Consider the following 22,624-nt stretch of genomic DNA (forward strand, 5'->3'; position numbering starts at 1 on the left):
GAGAGACACGAGGATGGGAGATCAGAGAGAAGACTGATGCAGTAGTCCAGACGGGATAGGATGAGAGCTTGAACGAGCAGGGTAGCGGTATGGATGGAGAGGAAAGGGCGGATCTTGGCAATGTTGCGGAGCTGAGACCGGCAGGTTTTGGTGACAGCTTGGATGTGAGGGGTGAATGAGAAAGCGGAGTCGAAGATGACACCAAGGTTGCGGGCTTGTGAGACAGGAAGGATGGTAGTGCCGTCAACAGAGATGGGAAAATCAGTTAGAGGGCAGGGTTTGGGAGGGAAGACAAGGAGTTCAGTCTTGAACATGTTGAGTTTTAGGTGGCGGGCAGACATCCAGATGGAGATGTCCTGAAGGCAGGAGGAGATGCGAGCCTGGACAGAGGGGGAGAGAGCAGGGGCAGAGATGTAGATCTGGGTGTCATCAGCGTAGAGATGGTAGTTGAAGCCGTGGGAGCGAATGAGGTCACCAAGGGAGTGCGTGTAGATCGAGAACAGAAGGGGACCAAGCACTGAACCTTGGGGAACCCTCACAGTAAGGGGATGGGAGTGGGAGGAGGAGCCTGCAAAAGAGACTGAGAATGAACGACCGGAGAGATAAGAGGAGATGCAGGAGAGGACAGAGTCGGTGAATCCAAGGTCAGATAGCGTGTTGAGGAGAAGGGGGTGGTCCACAGTTTCGAAGGCAGCTGAGAGGTCGCGGAGGATTAGGATGGTGTATGAGCCATTGGATTTGGCAAGCAGGAGGTCATTGGTGACCTTTGAGAGGGCGGTTTCTGTGGAATGTAGGGGACGGAAGCCAGACAGGAGGGGATCGAGGAGAGAGTTGGTGCTGAGGAATTCGAGGCAGCGCGTGTAGACAACTCGTTCAAGGAGTTTGGAAAGGAATGGTAGGAGGGATATGGGGCGAGAACTAGAAGGTGAATAGGGTGAATATCTAAGGGCTTAAGGAGTGCAAACCCAAGTGAATAGCTGATGCAGAAAGTAGGGTGAATAGAAAAGGGAAATGAGGGTTGAACTCTTCCTGAGAATTCTGTCCCACTGGGAAGGGTTTCTACCTTCCCATTTGGAGACGTTGATCCTTGTCGTTCCCTCCTCCATCTGCTGTTCCAGGTTTGAGTGAACTCCACCCCACCGGTCTACTTTCCATAGAACCCACAGGGCTTCACCTCTGAGTCAAAAGCCCCCTTTTTAGTGGCAAAGGACCATAGCAACAATTGCTTCGGTGGCAAGTTTGGTTAATTCCAGAGATCTCTGGGAAAAGGGGGAGTCACAGGAAAGGTCACAATCCAGGGAATTGAGGGCAATTACCAGAATCAAATGGAGCCAAGTGACTTTCTGTAGGGAGAATGGGGTCTGTCCTTGCACATGAGTCCAGACTGCCTGGTAAAGACTCTGATCCTGTCTCCCAGGAATCCAGCTGGGGAAAGAGTGGAGCTCGTCAGTGCCCCTGAGCCAGGGGCAGGGGAGGAGAGGGAGCCTCAACCCCTCCTCCCAATAGGCCCTGAAACGAGAGGCCGACCTGAGGCAGACTGCAGTTCCTTCGGAGTCCACCTTCAGGAAGGGGGACATGGAGAGCTGGTTCTGTTCCCCTATTTCTGTCCCAATTACCCGGGAAGGGAATGTGGTGGACAGGTTTTGTTCCCAGTTCCGTTCCACTTCTCCATTAGACTCCAAGCTAGGCAGTGCCTCTCCCCCCAGCTCTCAGCAGGAACTTCCATGTGTTTCTCCACCGTACCCACTGGACCCTGCCCTGCAAGGGGAATTTCCCAATACCCTTGGAGTTCTGTGTCCAGAGCAGCCATTGCCCTGAACTAGGGATCATTCGAGCCCAGCCCGGAGTGGTGTCCCACACAACCAGCAGGTGACAGAGGCAGTCTCTGTGGGAGTCCCACCTGGAGGTGGGAAGAGTCCAGTAGGCCAAGGGACAAACACTTCAATGATCCATGGGAGCACACAGGCCTGACCTCTGATTCGGATTGGCCAGTGAATCCCTTCTGGATGTCCCTGGCAAGATTTCTCTCTCCTTCAGCTCTGTCATTGTAGGAAAACTGGGGTTGAGAAAAATGTTAAGCAATAAAAACAACAGCCCTGAACTAATGTCCCAGGGATCATTTCCTCTTCAACCACTCCCGGGCGTTCCTGTCAGGCTGCAGCAGGATGATGTAGCACTTAGGGACGAAGATGCAGACAAGAAGCCCAGCGCCGGAGGACAGGATGGAGAAGATCTCTGTGGCCACTGTGGCCTTCCCCTTGGTGCCCTGGTATGCAGGGAGGAAGGAGGCCCAGACGCTGCAGAATACCAGCATGCCGAACGTGATGAACGTGGCCTCGTTGAAGCTGTCGGGCAGCCTCCTGGCCAGGAAAGCCACAGTGAAGCTCACCAGGGCCAGAACGCCCAGGTAGCCCAGGACACAGTAGAAGGCAATCACGGAGCCCTCGTTACACTCGATGATCATGAGTTCAGGCTCAGAGCGTGTGTTCACCTCCGGGAATGGGGGAGCGGTGCCCAGCCAGATCACACAGATGGTCACCTGGACCAGGGAGCAGGACAGGACTATTGACATGGAGGCTCTGGAACCCACCCACTTAATGAGCCTGCTCCCCAAGCTCGTAACCCTGAAGGCCATAACCACAGTGACGGTCTTGGCCAAAATGGACGAGATGGCCACGGTGAACACGATGCCAAAAGCCGTTTGGCGGAGGAGGCAGGAGGCTGTGGTGGGTTGGCCGATGAAGGTCAGGGCACAGAGGAAGCAAAGTTTGAGGGAGATGAGGAGGGTGTAGCTGAGATTGAGGTTATTGGCTCGGACTATGGGGGTGTCTCGGTGCTTAATAAAGACCCCTAAGACCAGAGCTGTGAGGAGAGATAAGGAGAGAGACATGCAGACCAGGATCAGCCCCAACGGTTCTCTGGGGGACAGGAAAGTCACCACTTTGTGAAGGCAACCATCTCTTGCAATGTTTGAATACTGATCTTCAGGACACTTCACACAGTGTTCTGCGTCTGAAAAAGAAAGAATCATTCAATCAATCAATCAGTCAATCAGCATTTACTGTGTGCAGAATGCTGCACAGTGCAACAGCTTGGGTAGACACATTCCTTGCCCAGTAGGAGTTCACGGTATAAAAAGGGAGACAGACTTTAATATAAATAAATTGACAAATGATGGGTATGCACATAAGTGCTGTGGGGCTGAGGGTGGGGTGAATATCGAGTGCCTAAAAAGAGGGAGGAAAAGAGGAGGGAACAGAATCTCACCTCCCCCTAAGGCACACTTTTCCCTCCACCTAGGTCAGCATCACAGCCCAGGCTGAGAGTTTTGCCTCTACACCAAACCTGACCCATCTGGTCCAACACTCTCTCCCCAGCACCCCTGCCCAGTGCCGATATCGTGTTTTCTGTCCCTTGGCCTCACCCTGCAGTCACCCCAGTCCATGGGCAAGGGGGCTGCTGAGCAAAAACTCCTAAACATCCATGTCTGCAGTCAGGCATGTCCATATCTGGCCTGCCCCTTGGGCTTTCCCATTGGTTGCCTCTGTCTCCCCATGCCCTTCATCTGTCACCATCTGGGTCGTGCCCACAGACTCTGGGTCATGTGAGGATCCAGATCTCTGCACACATCTACCTGTCTGGTTGGAAATCTCCCCATCTGGGCACTGGACACAAAAATAGCAGCAGACGGCCATCCCTTGCCGGGCGCGTTTTCTGAATCCTGGTCCACAACTCCTGCTGCACTGCGAATGTGGAGCCTGAATTTTCGAGAAACAGGTTAGTGACAGTGAGGGTGGAGCTCCAGAGTTCTAAACCTACCTGGTTGATCCAGGAGCCTCCCACCCAGAGGCTTCCCCAACCACCTCCCTTAAAGGTCTGAGCCCCACCAAGGGCTGAGCTACAAGTGCCCCCCGCTCCCACATCCTCCCTTTTCCTTCTCCTTGCTTAGAGTCAGGAGTTTCAAGGAATCGGGGGACCAGGTTCCACTTCTGATCTGTGATGGGGCTCCACTTGAGCCGATCCCAGGGTCAAGAATGATGTTCAGGCATCCCTTCATTCTCCCACCCTTCCTGACTGCAGGGAGGTGTCTTCAACTCTGAAACATTAAATTCCTTACTGGACCCCAAAAGATGTGCCTGAGAAACTGTGCCGGGAAAGCGCAAGTTTCTGAATAGATGAATGCTACAGCATTTTCATTTTCCTCTCGCCCATCTTGGGGCTGACATTGACTCCCGATGTTCTCCCTGGGGAAATAGCTCTCTGCCTCCCACAATGTCTACTCCCCTTCCCACGCTCTGATATCCCCAGTTTGCCAAGCTGTGTTACCATGACCACCAATACCTGACTTCACTGCAACAATGTGGGGATCACATTCCCCTGATGACCCTGTGGCCACGGTGACTGGTCTGTCACCAGCTCCAGCCCAAGCAGGTGATGAGAGGTGAGCCATGCCCAGTCAGGGCTCTCTCTACATGAATCCCACACAGAAAATGAAACAATCCCTACTGAGATAGGCCCAAGAGATGGCCGAGCAGAGCCACTGGTAACTGTCACAGCACCTCTGGGATACCCCAGCCCCAGCTCCCACCATGATCTATCCACAACAGGCTGTAGGGATTTAAACTGCACCCGAGCTCCATCAGCATCCCCCTTGCTGGACTGTGTCACTGCATCCCCAGGAACCCCTAGCACTGAGGGCAGGGAGCAGTCTGCGGAGAAGGCATTAGGCTGGCATCACATGGCATCATATGACAGTTAGAGGAGGAATTGGCACCACCTTGGCTCGCAATGTAACCCCTTCACCTAGGGATTGGGAGAATTGTTAGGACCCCCAGTCACCCATGCTGCGGGCCTTAAGTGTTTAATTGCCACCAGATGTTCCCCCTACACCTCATAGTCTCAGATCATGCACCCCTTGAGGACCAAAGTTAGTGTCTCATTGTCACTTAAGTGTTTTTTTCCCAGCACTAGGTATTCATTCATTCATTCATTCATTCATTCATTCAATCGTATATATTGAGCACTTACTGTGTGTAGAACTGTAAACTGAGCACTTGGAAGAGTACAATATAACAATGAACAGACCTATTCCCTGACCACAACGAGCTTCCAGTTTACAGTCTAGTTACAGTGTTGTGCACACAGTAAGTGCTCCATCTATACAATCACTACTAGAAGCCTGGGACTACCACTTCAGGACATCCGGGCATTCCCATTGGCTGCTTACCTGAGAGGCTCCCCGAGGCCATATGATCGTTGCCTCATTGATGATGACATCTTGGTCTGGGGGTGCCTGGGGGTCAACCTCCCCAACTTTCACCAATTCACCATTTCCATTGGGAAAAATCACAAAGTTCAGAATTTCATATTTTGCAGCAGGTCTGCGGTTCTCGTCCAGAATCACCAGTTCCCCAGCAGGGTTGTCAAACTGACCCTTTCTCAAAAACTCATGGAGCTGAAATGGATAAAAGGAAATTCTACAGACTGGATCGCATGGGAGGTGAGATCAGCTGCAGTGGGGTTTGTGGGGGTCATTTTGTTTGTTTGAGTCAAAATTAGAACCAATGACCTTCTGACTCCCAGGCCCAGGCTCTATCCACTATGCCGTGCTACTTCTCCAAGTGGCTTAACTTCCCTGTGCCTCAATTTCCTCATCTGTAAAATGAGGATTCAATACCTTCCTTCCTTCCCGTTGAATGGTGGGCCCCATGTAGGACAAGGCCTGAGTCTGACCTGATTATCCCTTATATACCCCAGTGTTTAAAACAGTACTGGCACCTAGTAAGCACTTAGTAAATAACTTCACCAATATTATTATCATTATCACCATGACTTCCCAGGAAGGCTGCCTCAGGGAGGCAACAGGGGAGACATGGAGTCTGGGAGCAATCATCCCACCGGGAGGGGATTTCTTCTTCCCCACCTTTGGCCCTGGTGACTGCCCTGCTTCTCCAGATCCCCACCCTCCCCCGACCTCAATCACCCAGCCCAGGAATCGAATAAGTCTCTCTCTCTTCCTCTCTCTCTTTCTCTCTTTTTCTTTATTTCCTGGCATGAAATGGAGGGTATGGAAGGGAACCCAGGGAAGACAGACCTACCCATGGGAATATTTTCCATCTCATCCTTACATAGGCAAGGAGGAGGGAAGGGAGGGATATGTCTGCCTAACAGTGGGGGAAAGCCTCGTCCTAGGACCAGCGACACTGTCGACATCTTTCATTCAGCAGTTAGTTTGTGGAGATCAGGAGTGAGGAGCTGTGAACAGTAGAGATGAGGGCAAGTGGCTATGATCGCGATGATGAGGATGGTGACCCATGAAGCTGCACTCTGTGACCATCTCCCAACTCCACTACCCCCAGTGTGATGACGTTGGTTATTCCAATTAAGTTGTCCATCAAGCTTGAAGAAGGCAGCACAGATGGTCTGATCTGGGGAGCACAGTATCGTCCAAAAATGCTGTCCCTTGTCATGTTGTTAGGTTTAACGTTTGCATTGCCTAGCACTCTGTTCTCCATTCCCTGAAATCGATGCACCACATCTTAAATAAGTATTGGGATCAATAATATTTGTTAATTACAAATTCTTCATTATGGTCAGTGAACGTGTCTACCAGCTGTGCTCCATGGTACACTTCCAAGCACTTAGTACAGTGCTTGGCACCCAGTAAGTATTCAATAAGTACCACTGAAGGAATGATTGATTTATATCTTCCTTTTTTTTGCCAGGATGTGTGTGGCTGGGGCAGCTGATACACCAATGACTATGATTAAAACATACGAATTATTATAGGTCAAATTTTAGTTACAGTTTAACCAGATGCCCAGGAAGGACCTCTTGCATTAGGGCAGTGTTCCCTGTCTTTCTTACCTGCAATTGTATTTCAGTGAATTGATTTCTAGGACTCGGTCTCTGAACCCAATCTTGTATGTACCAGAGGATAACGGATGAGGCTTTTCTGAAGGTGTACGTTTCGATCAGGCCCTCCACTACTGCACTTCAGCAAGGCATTCCTCTTTTAACCTCTAGACTAAAAGCTCTTTGTGGACAAGAAATCTGTCTACCAACTCTGTTGTAATGTACTCTCCTGAATGGTTAGGACTATGGTCTGCACACAGTAAGCTCTCAATACATATCCCTGATTAACTGACTGATTTTGCTGCCCCCGGTCCAGCGGGGGAACATTACCTGCCACAGATGAGGCACCAGACAGTCCCTGTTTCCCCGAGATTCCAAGTCTGAGCAGGAAAGGAGCAACTCCTGAAGCCCCTGCGCAACAGCATACATGGCATTGTACACACTGTAACTCAGGGCAGACATCGTCAGGGAAAAATGGTGCAGAGGCAACAACTCCAAGGACACATTTTCTGAGCATTTTCTTCCACCAAGTTCAGGAAATGAAAGGGAACAGTCAAAGGCAGACTCCCAGAATTCCTTCAAGAAAATGAATTCTGGGTATTTTTCTGGTCTAACCGTCCGTAAAAAATCTCTGAAACCGGGAACTTCTTCAACAAGGTTTGCCATAGTGAAGGTTCCATGAAAGTTGTAGTTATTTGTTACTCTCCCAACGCTCAAAGTAAAATCCCAGTGAAAGGTGGTGATCAAAACCATCTTGGACATCTCAAAACTCTCTATCACATATTTCAGAGGGATTAGTGACTCTGCATCTCCATAGGCAGCCATCACTGTGGATGATGTAGCCGTCACCCTGTAGTAGACTTTCCAGATTGAATAAATGTTCAACCTCTCACTGGGAATCTTCTCGGTAAATGCTGCACAGACACCATTCCTGACCATCTCCCCAGTCATGTCTGAGAGGAATCTACTTCCTGTCATATCATCTGACACCACCAGCCCGACCCAGGTCCAGCCAAAATGTACCATTAACCGGACAATCCCCCGGGGCAAAGAGGAGATCCTGGGGGCCACCTGATAAAGAGTAGGAAATTGGACCTTGTCGCTGAAGACTGGATCAAACGGGCCATAGGTGATCTGGATAGAGAACAACAGAGCTCAGTGGGAGGTGTGAGAAGATGTTAAATCCATCAGAAGTATTGATTTAGATTCTGCACTGGGAAGAACACTGTTTTTACCACTTGAGAAAGGATGATTGAGGCAAAAGATACAATACCTATACTCAAAGAGATTTTAATCAATCAGTCACATTTATTGAGCAATTACTGCATGCAGAGCACTGTATTCAGTTCCTAGGGGAATACCGGGCTGGCAAACATGTTCCCTACCCACAGTGGGCTAACAGACTAGAGGGAGAGATGGGAGTTTAAATGTACTATGGGCATGTACATAAGTGTTTTGGGGATGAGGATGGGGCCAATAAAAGGTACAGAGCCAACCAGAAAGGTTAGGGAGTAGGGGAAATGAGGGACTGATGAGGGAAGCTTTCTTGGAAGAGTCGTGACTTTAGCGAGGTTACAATGGCGTGGAAAGTGTTTATCTATCGGATATGAATGGGGAGAGAGTTATGGGCCAGTGGCATGACATAGACAAGAGGTCATCAGCAAGATAGATGAGATCAAGGTACAGCAATTAGGTTGGCATTAGAGGATCGACAGGTATGGGCTGGGTTGTAGTAGGAAATCAGCCAGGAGAGATTTGGAGGAGAGGAAGTAGAGGCAGTAGGTGTAGACAACTCACTCATGGAGTTTGGAAAGGAATGTTAGGAGGGAGATGGAGCTATAACCAGAGGGAGCCGAAGGGTCAAGGTAGGGTTATTGTCAGGAGAGGGAATACATGAGCATGTTAGAAAGCATTGGGGAAGAAGCCGTTGGACAGTGAACAGGTGAAGGTGGTGGTCAGCAAGGAAAAAAGAGAGGGTCAAGTATTTCGATAAGGTCCAAAGGAAAAGGGTCAGAGGAACAGGTAGAAGGGGTATATTTTGAGAGGAAGCAGGCGATCTCCTCTCGGGACACTTCAGGGAAAGATGGGAGATTCAAAAAAGAAGCGGGGGAGAGAGGGTCTGGACAGGACCAGGGGAGATTTAAGGGAGATCATGCTTGATGATTTCAATTTTAACCATAAGGTACATAGCCAGGTGAGGGACTAAAGACGGTTTGGATTTGAGGAGGGACTTAAATGTCTTAAACACCTGGTAAGACAATGGGCATGGGAGTCAATAAGCATGGAGCAGTTTTGCTGCCGGGCAAGGGAGATGGCAAGTTAGAGCATGCAAAGATGCATTTGACATGAAGTAAGTCAGCCTGATATCTGGATTTCTGCAAGCACTGCTTCACGGCATGTCCACGGGAGCAAAGGAAGAGTGCTCTGGAGGTAACCCAGGGGTTTGGGTTAGTGGTAAGGTAATGGTGAAAGGATAGGGGAGTGAGTGAGTTGACTTCGGTAGAAAGCAGGTAATGAGGGGGTCAATTTGTGCATCAGGGTAGGTAGTTTGGGTATGGAGACCAAACAGGACACGATGACATGAGAAAATTGGTGTGGATAAATAGATTGAACTTCTCTATAGGGGAACAGCCAAGTTGACCAAGCTGAGGGGTTGGGAGGATGGAAGTCAGATGAGGAGCTTGCAGTTGAAAACAGTGTGGTTTAGTGGAAAGAGCATGAGGCTGGGAGACAGAATCCCTGGGTTCTAATGCCAGCCCAAGTCACTTTGGCAAGTCGTTTAACTTCTCTGGGCCTTGGTACCCACTGAGGATTGGTAAAACGTGTTCTCCCCACTACTAATACTGTGAGCCCCATGTGAGACCTAATCATCCTGAACAACTGCAGTACTTAGTACTAGGTTGGCCTATAGTAAGCACCTAAGAAATACAATTAGTAATTTTCATTATAAAGAAATTTCAGAGTTGGTGAGGGTAGAATTGGTGAGGGTCAATAGAGAGGATGAGATCGAGTATGTGTCCAAGTTGCTGAGTGGGTAAGTTGGGGTGGAGCAGGAGGTCAAGGAGAGGAGTGAGAGGAAGTAGGCAGCAGAAATGTCATTGGGAACATCCACATGGATATTGAAGTCTCCAAGGAGGAAGGGATGCTTTCTCATGATGGAACAGGGTTTTCATAGACTGCACCTGGCTAACAGGAGATATTAAAGCAAAATTATCTGCAGATAAGCAGATCAATGCAGAGGGTGATATTGGAGCCTTCCTAGGAAATGAGAAGCTTCAAGACAAGTCTGCTTTACCATTTGCATGGAACACAAGGCTCAGATCTGGGAAAATGCTGTGGAAGAAAGTCCACCAACATGTACCAACAGGTGCGATGTGAGAAATGAAAGAGACCAAAGAAGCAAAGCTCATGCCAGGAATGAGGGTCTTGGTAACAGGGGTACCAGGTAGTGGTAACAGATAGCAGGGTATCAGTCCTGATAGGAAACCTAGGCAGTGGAATGGATATGGGAGGGAAAATGAAGAGTTCAGTTTCATTCTTATGAAATTGAAGCTTCAGGGAGACATTCCTGCACAGATCCCTGGGAGTCAAGTGAAAATGTGAGATGACAGAGGACGTTGGAATTTAATACTGTGAGACAGGTTGGGGAGATACTGCTTGGCCTGGGTAGCTGAAGCCATAGGAGAGGATGGGCTCCCCAGAAGTACTGAGTGCAAAGTGAGAAGAGAAGGGGAAATAGAACAGAGTTTTGAAGGATACCTATATGTATGTCCCCTGTCCCTGGCTCCTGTGTGCTCTGCTGACTCCATGCCCTACACCATATCTTTCCTTTTTATGTTTCTTCTTACATCTCTAAAAGGGAAAATTGAAGAATGGACAGGAAGTGCACTAGGAGCCAGAAAAAACAACAACAATGGAAATTATTTTGACAGTAATTCACTTGAAGGTTTACATCCTCTCGATAAATGAACCCTCAGGACCTGGCTTGTCTTCGAAGCACACACAGCCCTAGGTTGTGTCTGAAAAACTGCTCCTTCCTAATAACATTCCTTCTCAACAGGCAGTGTGGGATTGAAAGAAGTGAAGGGAAACTCTTTTTCAAAAGACATGTCTCCAATCTGGTCGTTCCTTATCTACACAGGGATGCCACCAAACGAGTTAAATGGTCTCCTACCTGTGGGAGTTTGTAGAGTCCCAGGATGGTCGCCATGCTGAAGGACAGGGCAGACGTAGCTCCTCCGATGACAGCCACGGACTTTTCCCGCCTCCCACAGCTGTAGTTAGGGATGGTCTGTCGTCCTCCTGACAGCCACATCAAGGCACCCTCTATGGCTCTATCAGCATGGTGGTAGTTTTCGTGGACATTGAACCCCAGAGATACATTGGATAAAAGGCCAGGATCCTTGTTGATCTCCTCCACAGCAAACAGCAGGGCCAGGAAGTGCTGGAAGTCTTTGTAAACCCAACTGAAATGAGGCATAAGTGGTCGCCCCGAGGGTCCACCCTGAACCCCCACCCTGCATTCAAGGGGACATGTACTACCGAGTGAACAGATCTGGTACAAAGTCCAGTGACAACAAGCATCACCCGGCCCAGGGCCCTGAATCACCTACACCAGCCAAGCTGCATCCCGTCCTGCATTACCCGTCCCAAGTCTTCCTATCTCCTAAGCCGCAGCTCTGATGCATGCCAGGTGAGGGAGGGAGTGGAAGGAGTAGAGTGACGTATTTCTCCTTCAAACCCTTGAGTATGATCTGAGGGACAATAACTAAGGGGAGAGAAGAAAAGACAGAGAGTCCAGTCTGTGTAGTGATGCTGAGGGTTCAGAATGCAGATTTGGATCTGTCTCAGGAGGGAGGTCAGAAACCCAGTGTTGGATGCAGTCACTGCCCAATCATCAGTTACCATTGAAACGGAGAAAACAAAAGAATCAGTGGGCCCTGAGCTTGGGAATCAGAGGACTTGAGTTCTAATCCCAGGTCTGCCAAATGACTGCTGTAACATTTTGTACTGATCATTCAACTTCTTTGTGCCTCAGGTACCTCGTCTGTAAAATGGGGATTAAAATCTCATCCCTCGTACTTAGACTGTGAGCCGCATGGGCAATAGGGGATGTATCCAACTAGTGTTTAAAACAGTCTTTGACACATATTAAGTGCTTAGCAAGTACCACAATTAAATTAAATAAGTATAACCAATAAGACATGAAACACTTACTGGGAAATATAGTTCTTCCTGTTACTATTGTACATGAATTGGAAATTTTCGCTCTGAAAAGCCATCATGGTCTGCAGAGATAACAACCCTGTGATGACCAAGTCCCCATCCCTGTAGTAGGTGGCTGGATACTGTCTGTCCAGGAAGCAGGGAGCCTTCTCTTCCCCCCTGGTGGAGTGGGGAAGCTGGAGGAGCAGGAACAGGGTAAGCAGAGAGGGCATCGAGATGAGGTGAGCCTAGGACCAGTTGTGAGGGATGATCAGAGTCAGGAGTCTGACTCTTCTCCTCTAGCACAAGGACCTGGACTCCAGTCTCCACTCCCACCACAGGGAAGCTCTCAGCAAGATGTGGAAGAGGCTGCATCCAGGAGAAACCGAGAAAAGGGGAAAGGAGGTGCTTATAAACTTGTTTGAATGACGGCTCCAGTCTATTGCTGTGGTTTGCCTGAAGTTGGGAATGGGAGGAACCTTGGGTCGCTTATCTTGAGCCCCATCCGGGACAAGAGAAATCAGCCATGCAAGGGCCCTGGGAATTATCCTTGCCCGGAGCTCTGCACCTGCATCCCTGAAACTATCTCACAAACATCAGAAGAAAAAACAGTTAGGAATTGTTCTCCATCCTGGGTCCCCAGGAAGTTTGAAAAGGCATATACGGGTTGGGGCTAGGGCATGATTCTGAAACTAGGGGATTCTCCCAGAGCTCTGTTACCCATCAAACACAACAATGCCAGTCCCTGCATTTCATTCATTCATTCATTCAAGAGTATTTAGTGAGCGCTTACTGTGTGCAGAGGACTGTACTAAGCGCTTGGGAAGTACAAGTTGGCAGCATATAGAGACGTTTCCTACCCAAAAGCGGGATCACAGTCTAGAAGGTGGAGACACACAACAAGACAAAACATATTAACAAAATAAAATAAATAGAATAGTAAATATGTACAAGATAAATAAATAGAGTAATAAATATGTACAAACATATATACAGGTGCTGTTGGGAGGGGAAGGAGGTAGGGTGGGGGGATGCGGAAGGGGAGGAGGGGGAGAGGGAAGAGGGGGATAGGAATTAGGGGGCTTAGTCTGGGAAAGCTTCCTGGAGGAGGTGAGCTCTCAGTAGGGCTTTGAAGGGAGGACGAGAGCTAGCTTTGCGGATGTGCGGAGGAAGAGCATTCCAGGATAGGGGGATGACGTGGGCCTGGGGTCGATGGAGGGACAGGCGAGAACGAGGTACAGTGAGGAGGTTAATGGCAGAGGAGCGAAGGGTGAGGGCTGGGATGTAGAAGGAAAGAAGGGAGGTGAGGTAGGAGGGGGCGAGGTGATGGAAAGCCTTGAAGCCGAGAGTGAGGAGTTTTTGCCTGATGTGTGGGTTGATTGGTAGCCACTGGAGATATTTGAGGAGGGGAATAACATGCCCAGAGCGTGTCAGCACAAAGATGATCCGGGCATCAGCGTGAAGCATACATTGAAGAGGGGAGGGGACAGGAGGATGGGATAACAGAGAGGAGGCTGATGCAGTAATCCAGTTGGGATAGGATGAGAGATTGAATCATTAAGGTAGCAGTTTGATTGGAGAGGCAAGGGCAGATCTCAGCGATGTTGCGGAGGTTAGACGGGCAGGTTTTAGTGACGCATTGTATGTGAGGGGTAAACGAGAGAGCGGAGTCGAGGATGACACCAAGATTGCGGGCTTGTGAGATGGGAAGGCTGGTAGTGCCATCAACAGTGATTAGGAAGTCAGGGAGAGGTCAGGGTTTGGGAGGGAAGATAAGGAGTTCAGTCTTGGACATATTGAGTTTTAGATGGCGGGAAGACATCCGGATAGAGATGTCTTGAAGGCAGGAGGAGACACAAGCCTGAAGGGAGGGAGAGAGAGCAGGGGCAGAGATGTAGATTTGGGTGTCATCAGCGTAGAGATGACAGTTGAAGCCGTGGGAGCGAATGAGTTCACCAAGGGTGTGAGTGTAGATAGAGAACAGAAGGGGACCAAAAGCTGACCCTTGAGGAACCCCTACATTAAGGGGATGGGAGGGGGAGGTGGAGCTCACTGAGAATGAGCGGCCAGAGGGGTAGGAAGAGAACCAGGAGAGGACAGAGTCTGTGAATCCAAGGTTGGATAGCGTGTTGAGGAGAAGGGGGTGGTCCACAGTGTCGAAGGCAGCTGAGAGGTCGAGGAGGATTAGGATAGAGTAGGAGCCGTTTGATTTGGCAAGCAGGAGGTCATTGGTGACCTTTGAGAGGGCGGTTTCTGTAGAATGTAGGGGACGGAAGCCAGATTGGAGGGGGTCAAGGAGAGAGTTGGCGTTGAGGAATTTGACGCAGTGCATGTAGACGACTCGTTCAAGGAGTTTGGAAAGGAATGATAGGAAGGAGATAGGGCGATAACTAGAAGGGGAGGTGGGGTCTAGAGAGGGTTTTTTTTAGGATGGGGGTGACGTGGGCATGTTTGAAGGCAGAGGGGAAGGAACCAGTGGAGAGTGAGCAGTTGACGATGGAAGTTAAGGAGAGGAGGAGGGACGGGGCGAAAGATTTCATAAGATGAGAGGGAATGGGGTCAGAAGCACAGGTGGCCGGAGTAGCACTTGAGAGGAGGGAGGAGATCTCATCTGAGGATACTGCTAAGAAGGATGGGAGAGTAGCGGAGCGGGTTTAGAGCCGGGGCGTTGGAGAAGGGGGATAAGTGACTTTGGGGAGCTCAGGCCTGATGGAGTTAATTTTACTAATGAAGTAGAAGGCTAGATCGTTGGGGGGGGAGGGAAAGAGGAGGGGGAGGAACAGGGGGCCTGAGAAGGGAGTTAAATGTACGGAAAATCTGATGGGGATGATGGGCATGGGTGTCGGTAAGGGAGGAGAAATAGTTTTGTCTGGCAGAGGAGAGTGCAGAGTTAAGGCAGGAAAGGATAAACTTGAAGTGAACGAGGTTGGCTTGGTGTTTAGACTTTCGCCAGCAGCGTTCAACATCTCAAGCATAAGAGCTAAGGAGGTGGACAATGGCAGTGATCCAGGGCTGTGGGTTAGTGGTACAAGAGCAGCGAAGGGAAAAGGGAGCGAGCGAGTCCAGCTGAGTAGAGAGGATAGAGTTGAGAGCAGTAATCTGATAATCAAGATTGGGTAGAGAGGAGAGGAACGGGAGGCGAGGTGGGGTGTGAGGCGCTCAGAAAGTTGGATGGGGTAGAGAAAGCGGAGGTCTCTGTGAGGTAGTAATATAGATTTACAGGGGAGAGGAGTGTGAGTGAGGAGGCAGGTGAGAAGGTTACGATCAGAGAGAGGTATTTCAGAGTTGGTGAGGGTGGAGATAGTGCAGCGGTAGGAGATGACGAGGTCGAGGGTGTGACCAAGTTGGTGAGTGGGCGAGGTGGGGTGGAGCAGGAGGTTGGCAGCGTCAAGGAGAGATAGAGGACAGGCGGCAGAGGAATCACCAGGCATATCCATTTGGATGTTGAAGTCTCCGAGGATCAGAGTGGGCATGGAAAAGGAGAGAAGGAAGGTGAGGAAGGGGTCAAAATCGTTAAGGCAGCGAAGCGACTCTGGGCTTGGCAGCCTTCACATGGGGCAGGTGGCTGAGAGTGGTGACTAGGACAGTAAACGACCCTGAGGAAGCTGGCCATAGGCCTCACACACTCCTGCTCCCAGTAACCACATCAGAGGACCCTGTGTGTCCAGCCCCTCCCCACAGTCTAGGATATGTCCAGCGATCAGATGCTCCACCTTCCAACAAGACAGGACTGCATGGGGATGATAAATTTACTCAATGTGAGAACCCTTCGGGCTTCATCATCTCATCCCCAACTACTTCAGCATAATGGGAGATTCTTGCTATGAGGTTACACGTACAAGATCTATTTCCACCCCACCTATTCTGCCATGAATTCCACACAAATACTCTTAGGACTCAGGGTGTGGGGAAGATAGCAGTTTCTGCTGAAGATTTGCCTTTCCTTGAAACTCCAGGGACAATCACAGCCTATCAGGGCTCTTTCACAGAAGTGGTTCTTGGGAGCAGACGGGGTCTCCGGAGTCAGGCTCCCCTTTTGGAAAGTCCATTAGTCCACAGAAGGTCAGACCCTGTGGATGTCCACTCAATCAATCAATCCAATCAATCGTATTTTTTGAGAGCTTACTGTGTGCTGGTTACTGCATTAGGCACTCGGAGAGTTTAATACAACAGAGTTCGTAGATGCATTATCTGCCCACAGTGAGCTCACATTTTGAGGGGGGCTGGGGAGGCTCACATCGTGGAGAGCAGCGGTAAATCTTACCTGACTGTTTTTGAGGCAGCAGCGCAAGGTCAGAAGTGTGTAAGGACGCAGCAGGTCTTTATCAAGAATGGCCATGGGCCGTTAAGAAGTCCTCCAAAAGGCAGAAACCCACATTCCCAGAGTGCATGTCTGCCAAGGCAACACTGACTGTTCATTCTCAATCCTATTGGTCGTGGCCTGGGAGAGGCCTGTCTGGTGCTGGCAGTAAACACTTCTGGGGTTTGTCTTGCCAGGCCTATAGTAAAACCTGCAGGGAAACCTTGTTCAACTGAGTGAATGACCAGAAACGTGACAGGTGACCATCAGTGTCAGCGAGGACAATACAATGCATTTTGGGGAACATGATCCAACCACAATTCCTCATGGTTTGGGGAGATTCACTACTATGGATAACAATGCCCCCACTTGCCCGTGGCTTAGAAGAGGGGAGGCAAGATACTGTGGGATCTTTGCCAGCCCCAGTTGATGAGGAAAGAATGTAAAGGCCATTACCTGGTCAGACCACAGGGATAGTGTGTCAAGAGTTTTGAGAATCAGCATGATCTAGTGAGTAGAACATGTGGCAGGGAGTCAGAAGGATTTAGGTTCTTTTCCCAGCTCTGCCACATGTCTGCTGTGTGAGCTTGGACAAGTCACTTTACTTCTCTATCCCTCAGGTACCTCATCTTTAAAATGGGGATTAAGACTGTGAGCCCTATATGGGACCACGGACTGAGCCCAACTTGATTATCTTATATCTACCCTAGCACTTAGTAGAGTGCCTGGCACATAGTAAGCACTTAACAAACACCATTAAAAAATAATTATTCTCTCCAAGACAGCATCTGCCTTTATAGAGGACAGTGATCTTTAGCCCTCCATGAGCTTTCCTTCTTCCTTCCTTCATTCATTCAGGGGTATTTATTGAGCACTTACTGTGTGCAGAACACTTTAATATAGTGTTGTATAGTGTAATATAGTGTTGTACTTGGAAAAGTACAATACAACAATAAACAGATACATTCCCTGGGCACAGCGAACTTACAGTCTAGAAGGAGAAGGCAGACATCAATATAAATAAATAAAGTACAGATATGTACATAAGTGGTGTGGTACCGGGAGAGGGAAAGATAAAAGAGAAAGTCAGGGCAATGCAGAAGGGAGTGGGAGAAGAGGAAAGGGGAAGCCTAGTTTGGGAAGACCTCTTGAAGGAGATGCACATTCAAAAAGGCTTTGAAAGTGGGGAGAGTAATTATCTGTTGGATTTGAGGGTAGTGGGTGTTCCAGACCAGAGGTAGGACGTGGGCCAGGGGTCAGAAGTGAGGCAGGCGAGAGTAAGGGGCAGTGAGAAGGTTGGTACTAGAAGAGGGAAGTGTAGAGGGAGAGAAGCAAGATGAGGTAGGAGGGAGCAAGGTGGTGGAATGCTTTAAAGCCAATGGCGAGATGTTTGTGTTTGATGTGGAGGTGGATGGGCAACCACGGGAGTTGTTTGAGGAGCAGGGTGATATGCCCTTAATGTTTTTGTAGAAAAATGATCCAGGCAGCAGAGTGAAGTATGGGCTGGGGTGAGGAGAGACAGGAGACTGGGAGGTCAACAAGGAGGCTGATGCAGCAGTCCAGGAGGGATAGGATGAGTGACTGTATTAACGTGGCCAAAGTTTGGATGGAGAAGAAAGGGTGGGTCTTAGCAATGTTGTGAAGGTGGGACCGACAGGATTAAGTAATGGATTGAATATGTAGGTCGAAAGAGAGAGGGGAATCAAGGATAACACCAGGATTACGGGCTGGTGAGACAGGAAGGATGTTGGTACTGTCTACAATGATGGGAAAATAACAGGGAGGACAGGGTTTGGGTGGGAAGATAAGGAGTTCAGTTTTGGTCACATCGGACAGCACACCTACAAGGCTCCCACAGACACCACCAAATTGGGGGTAGGAAAAAGTCGCCTGATTTCTCCATGATGTGGTCCAGAGAATGCCTGACTGGCTGAAGAACTGGCTGGGCATATCTGAGGGGCTTGGTGACGCTCCTGTTTCTTGAGCTCCCTCTCTCCCCTCCCCATTTAGACTGCTGTTTTCCACCACTCTGAGGGGATCCCTTTCAATGCTCCAGCTTTGCGAGACTGGAAACACGAAGAAAGGGATGGAAAAAGAGAGAGATAAAGGGAGAGGGAGAAAGAGAGAGAGAGAGAGAGAGAGAGAGAGAGAGAGAGGGAGGGAGAGAGAGAGAGAGAGAGAGAGAGAGAGAGAGAGAGAGAGAAAGAGAGAGGGGTAGGGAGGGAGAGGGAGAGAGACTTCCCCAATTCATGGACTGGGTGACTAATAGAGATCAGTTTCTACTTACTCATCCATTACACACTTAGGCAGTTTAGAGAAGCACCATGACCTAGTGGAAATACTCTGAGCTGGGAGTCAGAAGACTGGTTTTTAATCCTAGCTCAACCATTTATCTGCTATATGGCCTTGGAAAATTCACTTAACTTCTCTATGCCTCAGTTTCCTCATTGATAAAATAGAGATCAAATCTTACCTCTTCTTAGAAGGTGAGCCCTCATAGGGGTAGGGAGTGTGTGCAATCTGAGTATCTTGTTTCTACTCCAGCATTTAGTACAATGCTAGGGACATAGCAAGGGCTTAACAAATACCATAAAAAACCTCCCCACAATCTTTTCAAAGTTGGCAAGGATGTTCCCGGGCTCTCTTACTCTCCCCTCCTAAAAGGGCTCTACCTAAGTCTTGCATGTGAGTGTTGTGCCTGTGGTCCTTTGTCCCATTGTTACTGGTCACAGAGGATTCATAAATGAAGCCGCTCCTGCAGCTCAAGAAACCATCCCACTGTTCCACCCTCCCCTGCCCGACCCCCCGGATCCCCAGGCCCAGCATCACAGGACGATTCCTGGAATTGACTGGGAGCCTCATGGACTTGGCCCCCTCTTCAGCAGAAATGCCTGAAGAATAAGACATCAGAGATGAGAGGGTCTGAAATGCTTTTGGCCCCGGAGGCCCAGAATTTGGATCCAGAAGATGTGTTGCAATTATGCGGTCCTGTAGATATCAATCAATCATATTTATTGAGCACTTACTGTGTGCAGAACACTGTACTAAGCGCTTGGGAAGTACAAGTTGGCAACATACAGAGACAGTCCCTACCCAACAGTGGGCTCACAGTCTAGAAGGGGGAGAGAGAGAACAAAACCAAACATATTAACAAAATCAAATAAATAGAATAGATATGTACAAGTAAAAATAAATAAATAAATAAGTAGAGTAATAAATATGTACAGACATATATACATATATACAGGTGCTGTGGGGAAGGGAAGGAGGTAAAACGGGGGGATGGAGAGGGGGACGAGGGGGAGAGGAAGGAGGGGGCTCAGTCTGGGAAGGCCTCCTGGAGCTCAAGTTCTCAGTAGGGCCTTGAAGGGAGGAAGAGAGCTAGCTTGGCAGATGGGCAGAGGGAGGGTATTCCAGGCCAGGGGGATGACATGGGCCAGGGATCGACGGCGGGACAAGTGAGAACGAGGCACGGTGAGGAGATTAACGGCAGAGGAGCAGAGGGTGCGGGCTGGGCTGTAGAAGGAGAGAATGGAGGTGAGGTAGGAGGGGGCGAGGTAATGGAGAGCCTTGAAGCCGAGGGTGAGGAGTTTCTGCCTGATGCACAGATTGATTGGTAGCCACTGGAGATTTTTGAGGAGGGGAGTAACATGCCCAGAGCGTTTCTGGGCAAAGACAATCCGGGCAGCAGCATGAAGTATGGTAGGTATTAACTCAAGGTTCTAATAGGCTTTAAAATCCTAGAACCTTCCTTCTCAACGCAGGGGGAAATGTTAACAATTATGCACAATCCTCAGGATGGGGAAATGGCAGTAGTTCAGACAGTTGTGGGATGGGATGAGGAGAAGCAGGCAGTGAGAATGGGAATTGTGAGTTTTCTGTTAACAGATCATTAATTGGAATAATCAATTAATAGTATTTACTGAGCTCTTACCGTTATGCAGAGCACTGCATTAAGAGTTTAGGAGAGAACAGTGAAACAACATAACAGACTAGTTTCCGTCCCCCAGCAACATAACATTTTAGTGAGTGAGACAGGCGTTAATATAAATAAATTACTCCTAATGTACATAAATGTGGTGGAACTTAGGAAGGGTGAATAAAGGGAGTAAATCCAAGTGCAAGGGCAGTGTAAAAAGTGGGAGAAGAGGAAATGAGAGCTTAGTCAGGGAAGGCCTCTTGGAGGAGAAGTCCTTTCAGTAAGGCTTTGAAGGTGGGGAGAGTAATTTTCCATCGGATATGAAGAGGGTAGGAGTTCCAGGCCAGAAGCAGGACGTGAGTGAGTGGTTGGTGGCAAGATAGACAGAATTGAGGTACACTGATTAAGTTGGCAGTGTAGTCAGTAGGTGGGCATTGAAGAGGTGAAGTGCCAAGGCGAGTTGTAGAAGGATAGCAGCACGATGGAGTAGCAGATGAGGAGATGAGGCAAGAGGGGGCAAGTTGATTGAGTGCTTTAAAGCCGATGGCGAGGATTTCTGTTTGATGCGGGGGTGAAAGGACAACCACTGGAGGTTCTTGAGGAATGGGGAAACATGAGCTGAACATTTATTTCAGAAAAATGACCCTAGCAGCAATATGAAGTACAGATTGGAGTGGAGAGAGAGAGGAGGCAGGGAGGTCAGCAAGGAGCCTGATATAGTAATCAAGGCAGAATAGGATTACTGTGGTAGCAGTTCATTTGGAGAGGAAAGTGCAGATACTAGAGATGTAGTGAAGGTTAAACCATCAGCACTCAGTGACTGATTAAATTTGGGGATAGAATGAGAGAGAGGAGTCAAGGAAAATGCCAGGGATAGGGGTTTGTGAGAGGAAAGATGGTGGTTTCTATAGTGATGGGAGAGTCATGGGGATGCCAGGGTTTGGGTAAAAAGATAAGGAGTTCTGTTTTCAACATGTTATGTTTGAGGTGATGTCAGGACATCCAAGTAGAGATGTCCTCCCTGAAGGCAGAAGGAAATGTGAGATAGCAGAGAGGAATAGACATCAGGGCTGGAGATGTAGATTGGGGATTTGTCTGTTAGTTGTAGCCATGAGAGTGAATGAGTTTTCCATGGGAGTAGGTGTAGATGGAGAAAAGAGGGGGACCCAGAACTGAACCTTGAGGGACACCCACAAATAGAAAGTGGGAGGCAGAGGAGGAGCCCATGAAAGAGACTGTGAATCAGTGGCCAGAGAGATAATCAATCAATCAATCAATCGTATTTATTGAGCGCTTACTGTGTGCAGAGCACTGTACTAAGCGCTTGGGAAGTACAAGTTGGCAACATATAGAGACGGTCCCTACCCAACAGTGGGCTCACAGTCTAGAAGGGGGAGACAGAGAACAAAACAAAACATATTAACAAAATAAAATGAATAGAATAGATATGTACAAGTAAAATAAATAAATAGAGTAATAAATATGTACAAACATATATACATATATACAGGTGCTATGGGGAAGGGAAGGATGTAAGACGGGGGGGATGGAAAGGGGAACGAGAGGGAGAGGAATAAGGGGGCTCAGTCTGGGAAGGCCTCCTGGAGGAGGTGAGCTCTCAGTAGGGCCTTGAAGGGAGGAAGAGAGCTAGCTTGGCAGATGTGCGGAGGGAGGGCATTCCAGGACAGGGGGATGACGTGGGCCGGGGGTCGACGGCGGGGCAGGCGAGAACGATGCACGGTGAGGAGATTAGCAGCAGAGGAGTGGAGGGTATTGGCTGGGCTGTGGAAGGAGAGAAGGGAGGTGAGGTAGGAGGGGGCAAGGTGATGGAGAGCCTTGAAGCCGAGGGTGTGGAGTTTCTGCCTGATGCGCAGATTGATTCGTAGCCACTGGAGATTTTTGAAGAGGGGAGTAACATGCCCAGAGCGTTTCTGGACAAAGACAATCCGGGCAGTGGCATGAAGTATGGATTGAAGTGGGGAGAGACACGAGGATGGTAGATCAGAGGGGAGGTTGATGCAGTAGTACAGACGGGATAGGATGAGAGCTTGAACGAGCAGGGTAGCGGTTTGGATGGAGAAGAAAGGGCGCATCTTGGCAATGTTATGGAGCTGCAACCGGCAGGTTTTGGTGATGGCTTGCATGTGAGGGATGAATGAGAGAGTGGAGTCGAGGATAACACCAAGGTTGCGGGCTTGTGAGACGGGAAGGATGGTAGTGACATCAACAGAGATGGGAAAGTAAGGGAGAGGGCAGGGTTTGGGAGGGAAGACAAGGAGTTCAGTCTTGGACATGTTGAGTTTTAGGTGGTGGGCAGACATACAGATGGAGATGTCCTGAAGGCA

At 49.1% G+C, this 22,624-nt stretch overlaps 1 protein-coding gene across 1 annotated transcript; it reads right to left on the minus strand.

Annotated features, from left to right (window-relative positions):
* Nucleotides 1-2,116: 2,116 nt before the first annotated feature.
* On the minus strand, nt 2,117-11,065 carry LOC119923462 (vomeronasal type-2 receptor 26-like). Its single transcript, XM_038742833.1, has 5 exons — nt 11,030-11,065; nt 7,186-7,989; nt 5,228-5,455; nt 3,635-3,758; nt 2,117-3,012 (listed from the first exon to the last, which is right to left on the minus strand). The coding sequence occupies exons 1-5, from the start codon at nt 11,063-11,065 to the stop codon at nt 2,117-2,119; spliced, it is 2,088 nt and encodes a 695-aa protein (XP_038598761.1).
* Nucleotides 11,066-22,624: the final 11,559 nt, after the last annotated feature.

This window comes from Tachyglossus aculeatus, unplaced genomic scaffold (assembly GCF_015852505.1).
Source record: "Tachyglossus aculeatus isolate mTacAcu1 unplaced genomic scaffold, mTacAcu1.pri scaffold_1_arrow_ctg1, whole genome shotgun sequence".
In the NCBI taxonomy this organism is placed as follows: domain Eukaryota; kingdom Metazoa; phylum Chordata; class Mammalia; order Monotremata; family Tachyglossidae; genus Tachyglossus; species Tachyglossus aculeatus.

Bases quoted from the DNA above. Each gene is read 5' to 3' on its own strand.
- LOC119923462 (XM_038742833.1), bottom strand. From the start codon at position 11,065: ATGGCGACCATCCTGGGACTCTACAAACTCCCACAG. The intron at 3,759-5,227 runs GTAAGCAGCCAA...TCGAAAATTCAG, and splicing joins GGCCTCGGGGAGCCTCTCAG to GCTCCACATTCGCAGTGCAG. The intron at 3,013-3,634 runs GTAGATGTGTGC...TTTCTTTTTCAG, and splicing joins GGAGATTTCCAACCAGACAG to ACGCAGAACACTGTGTGAAG.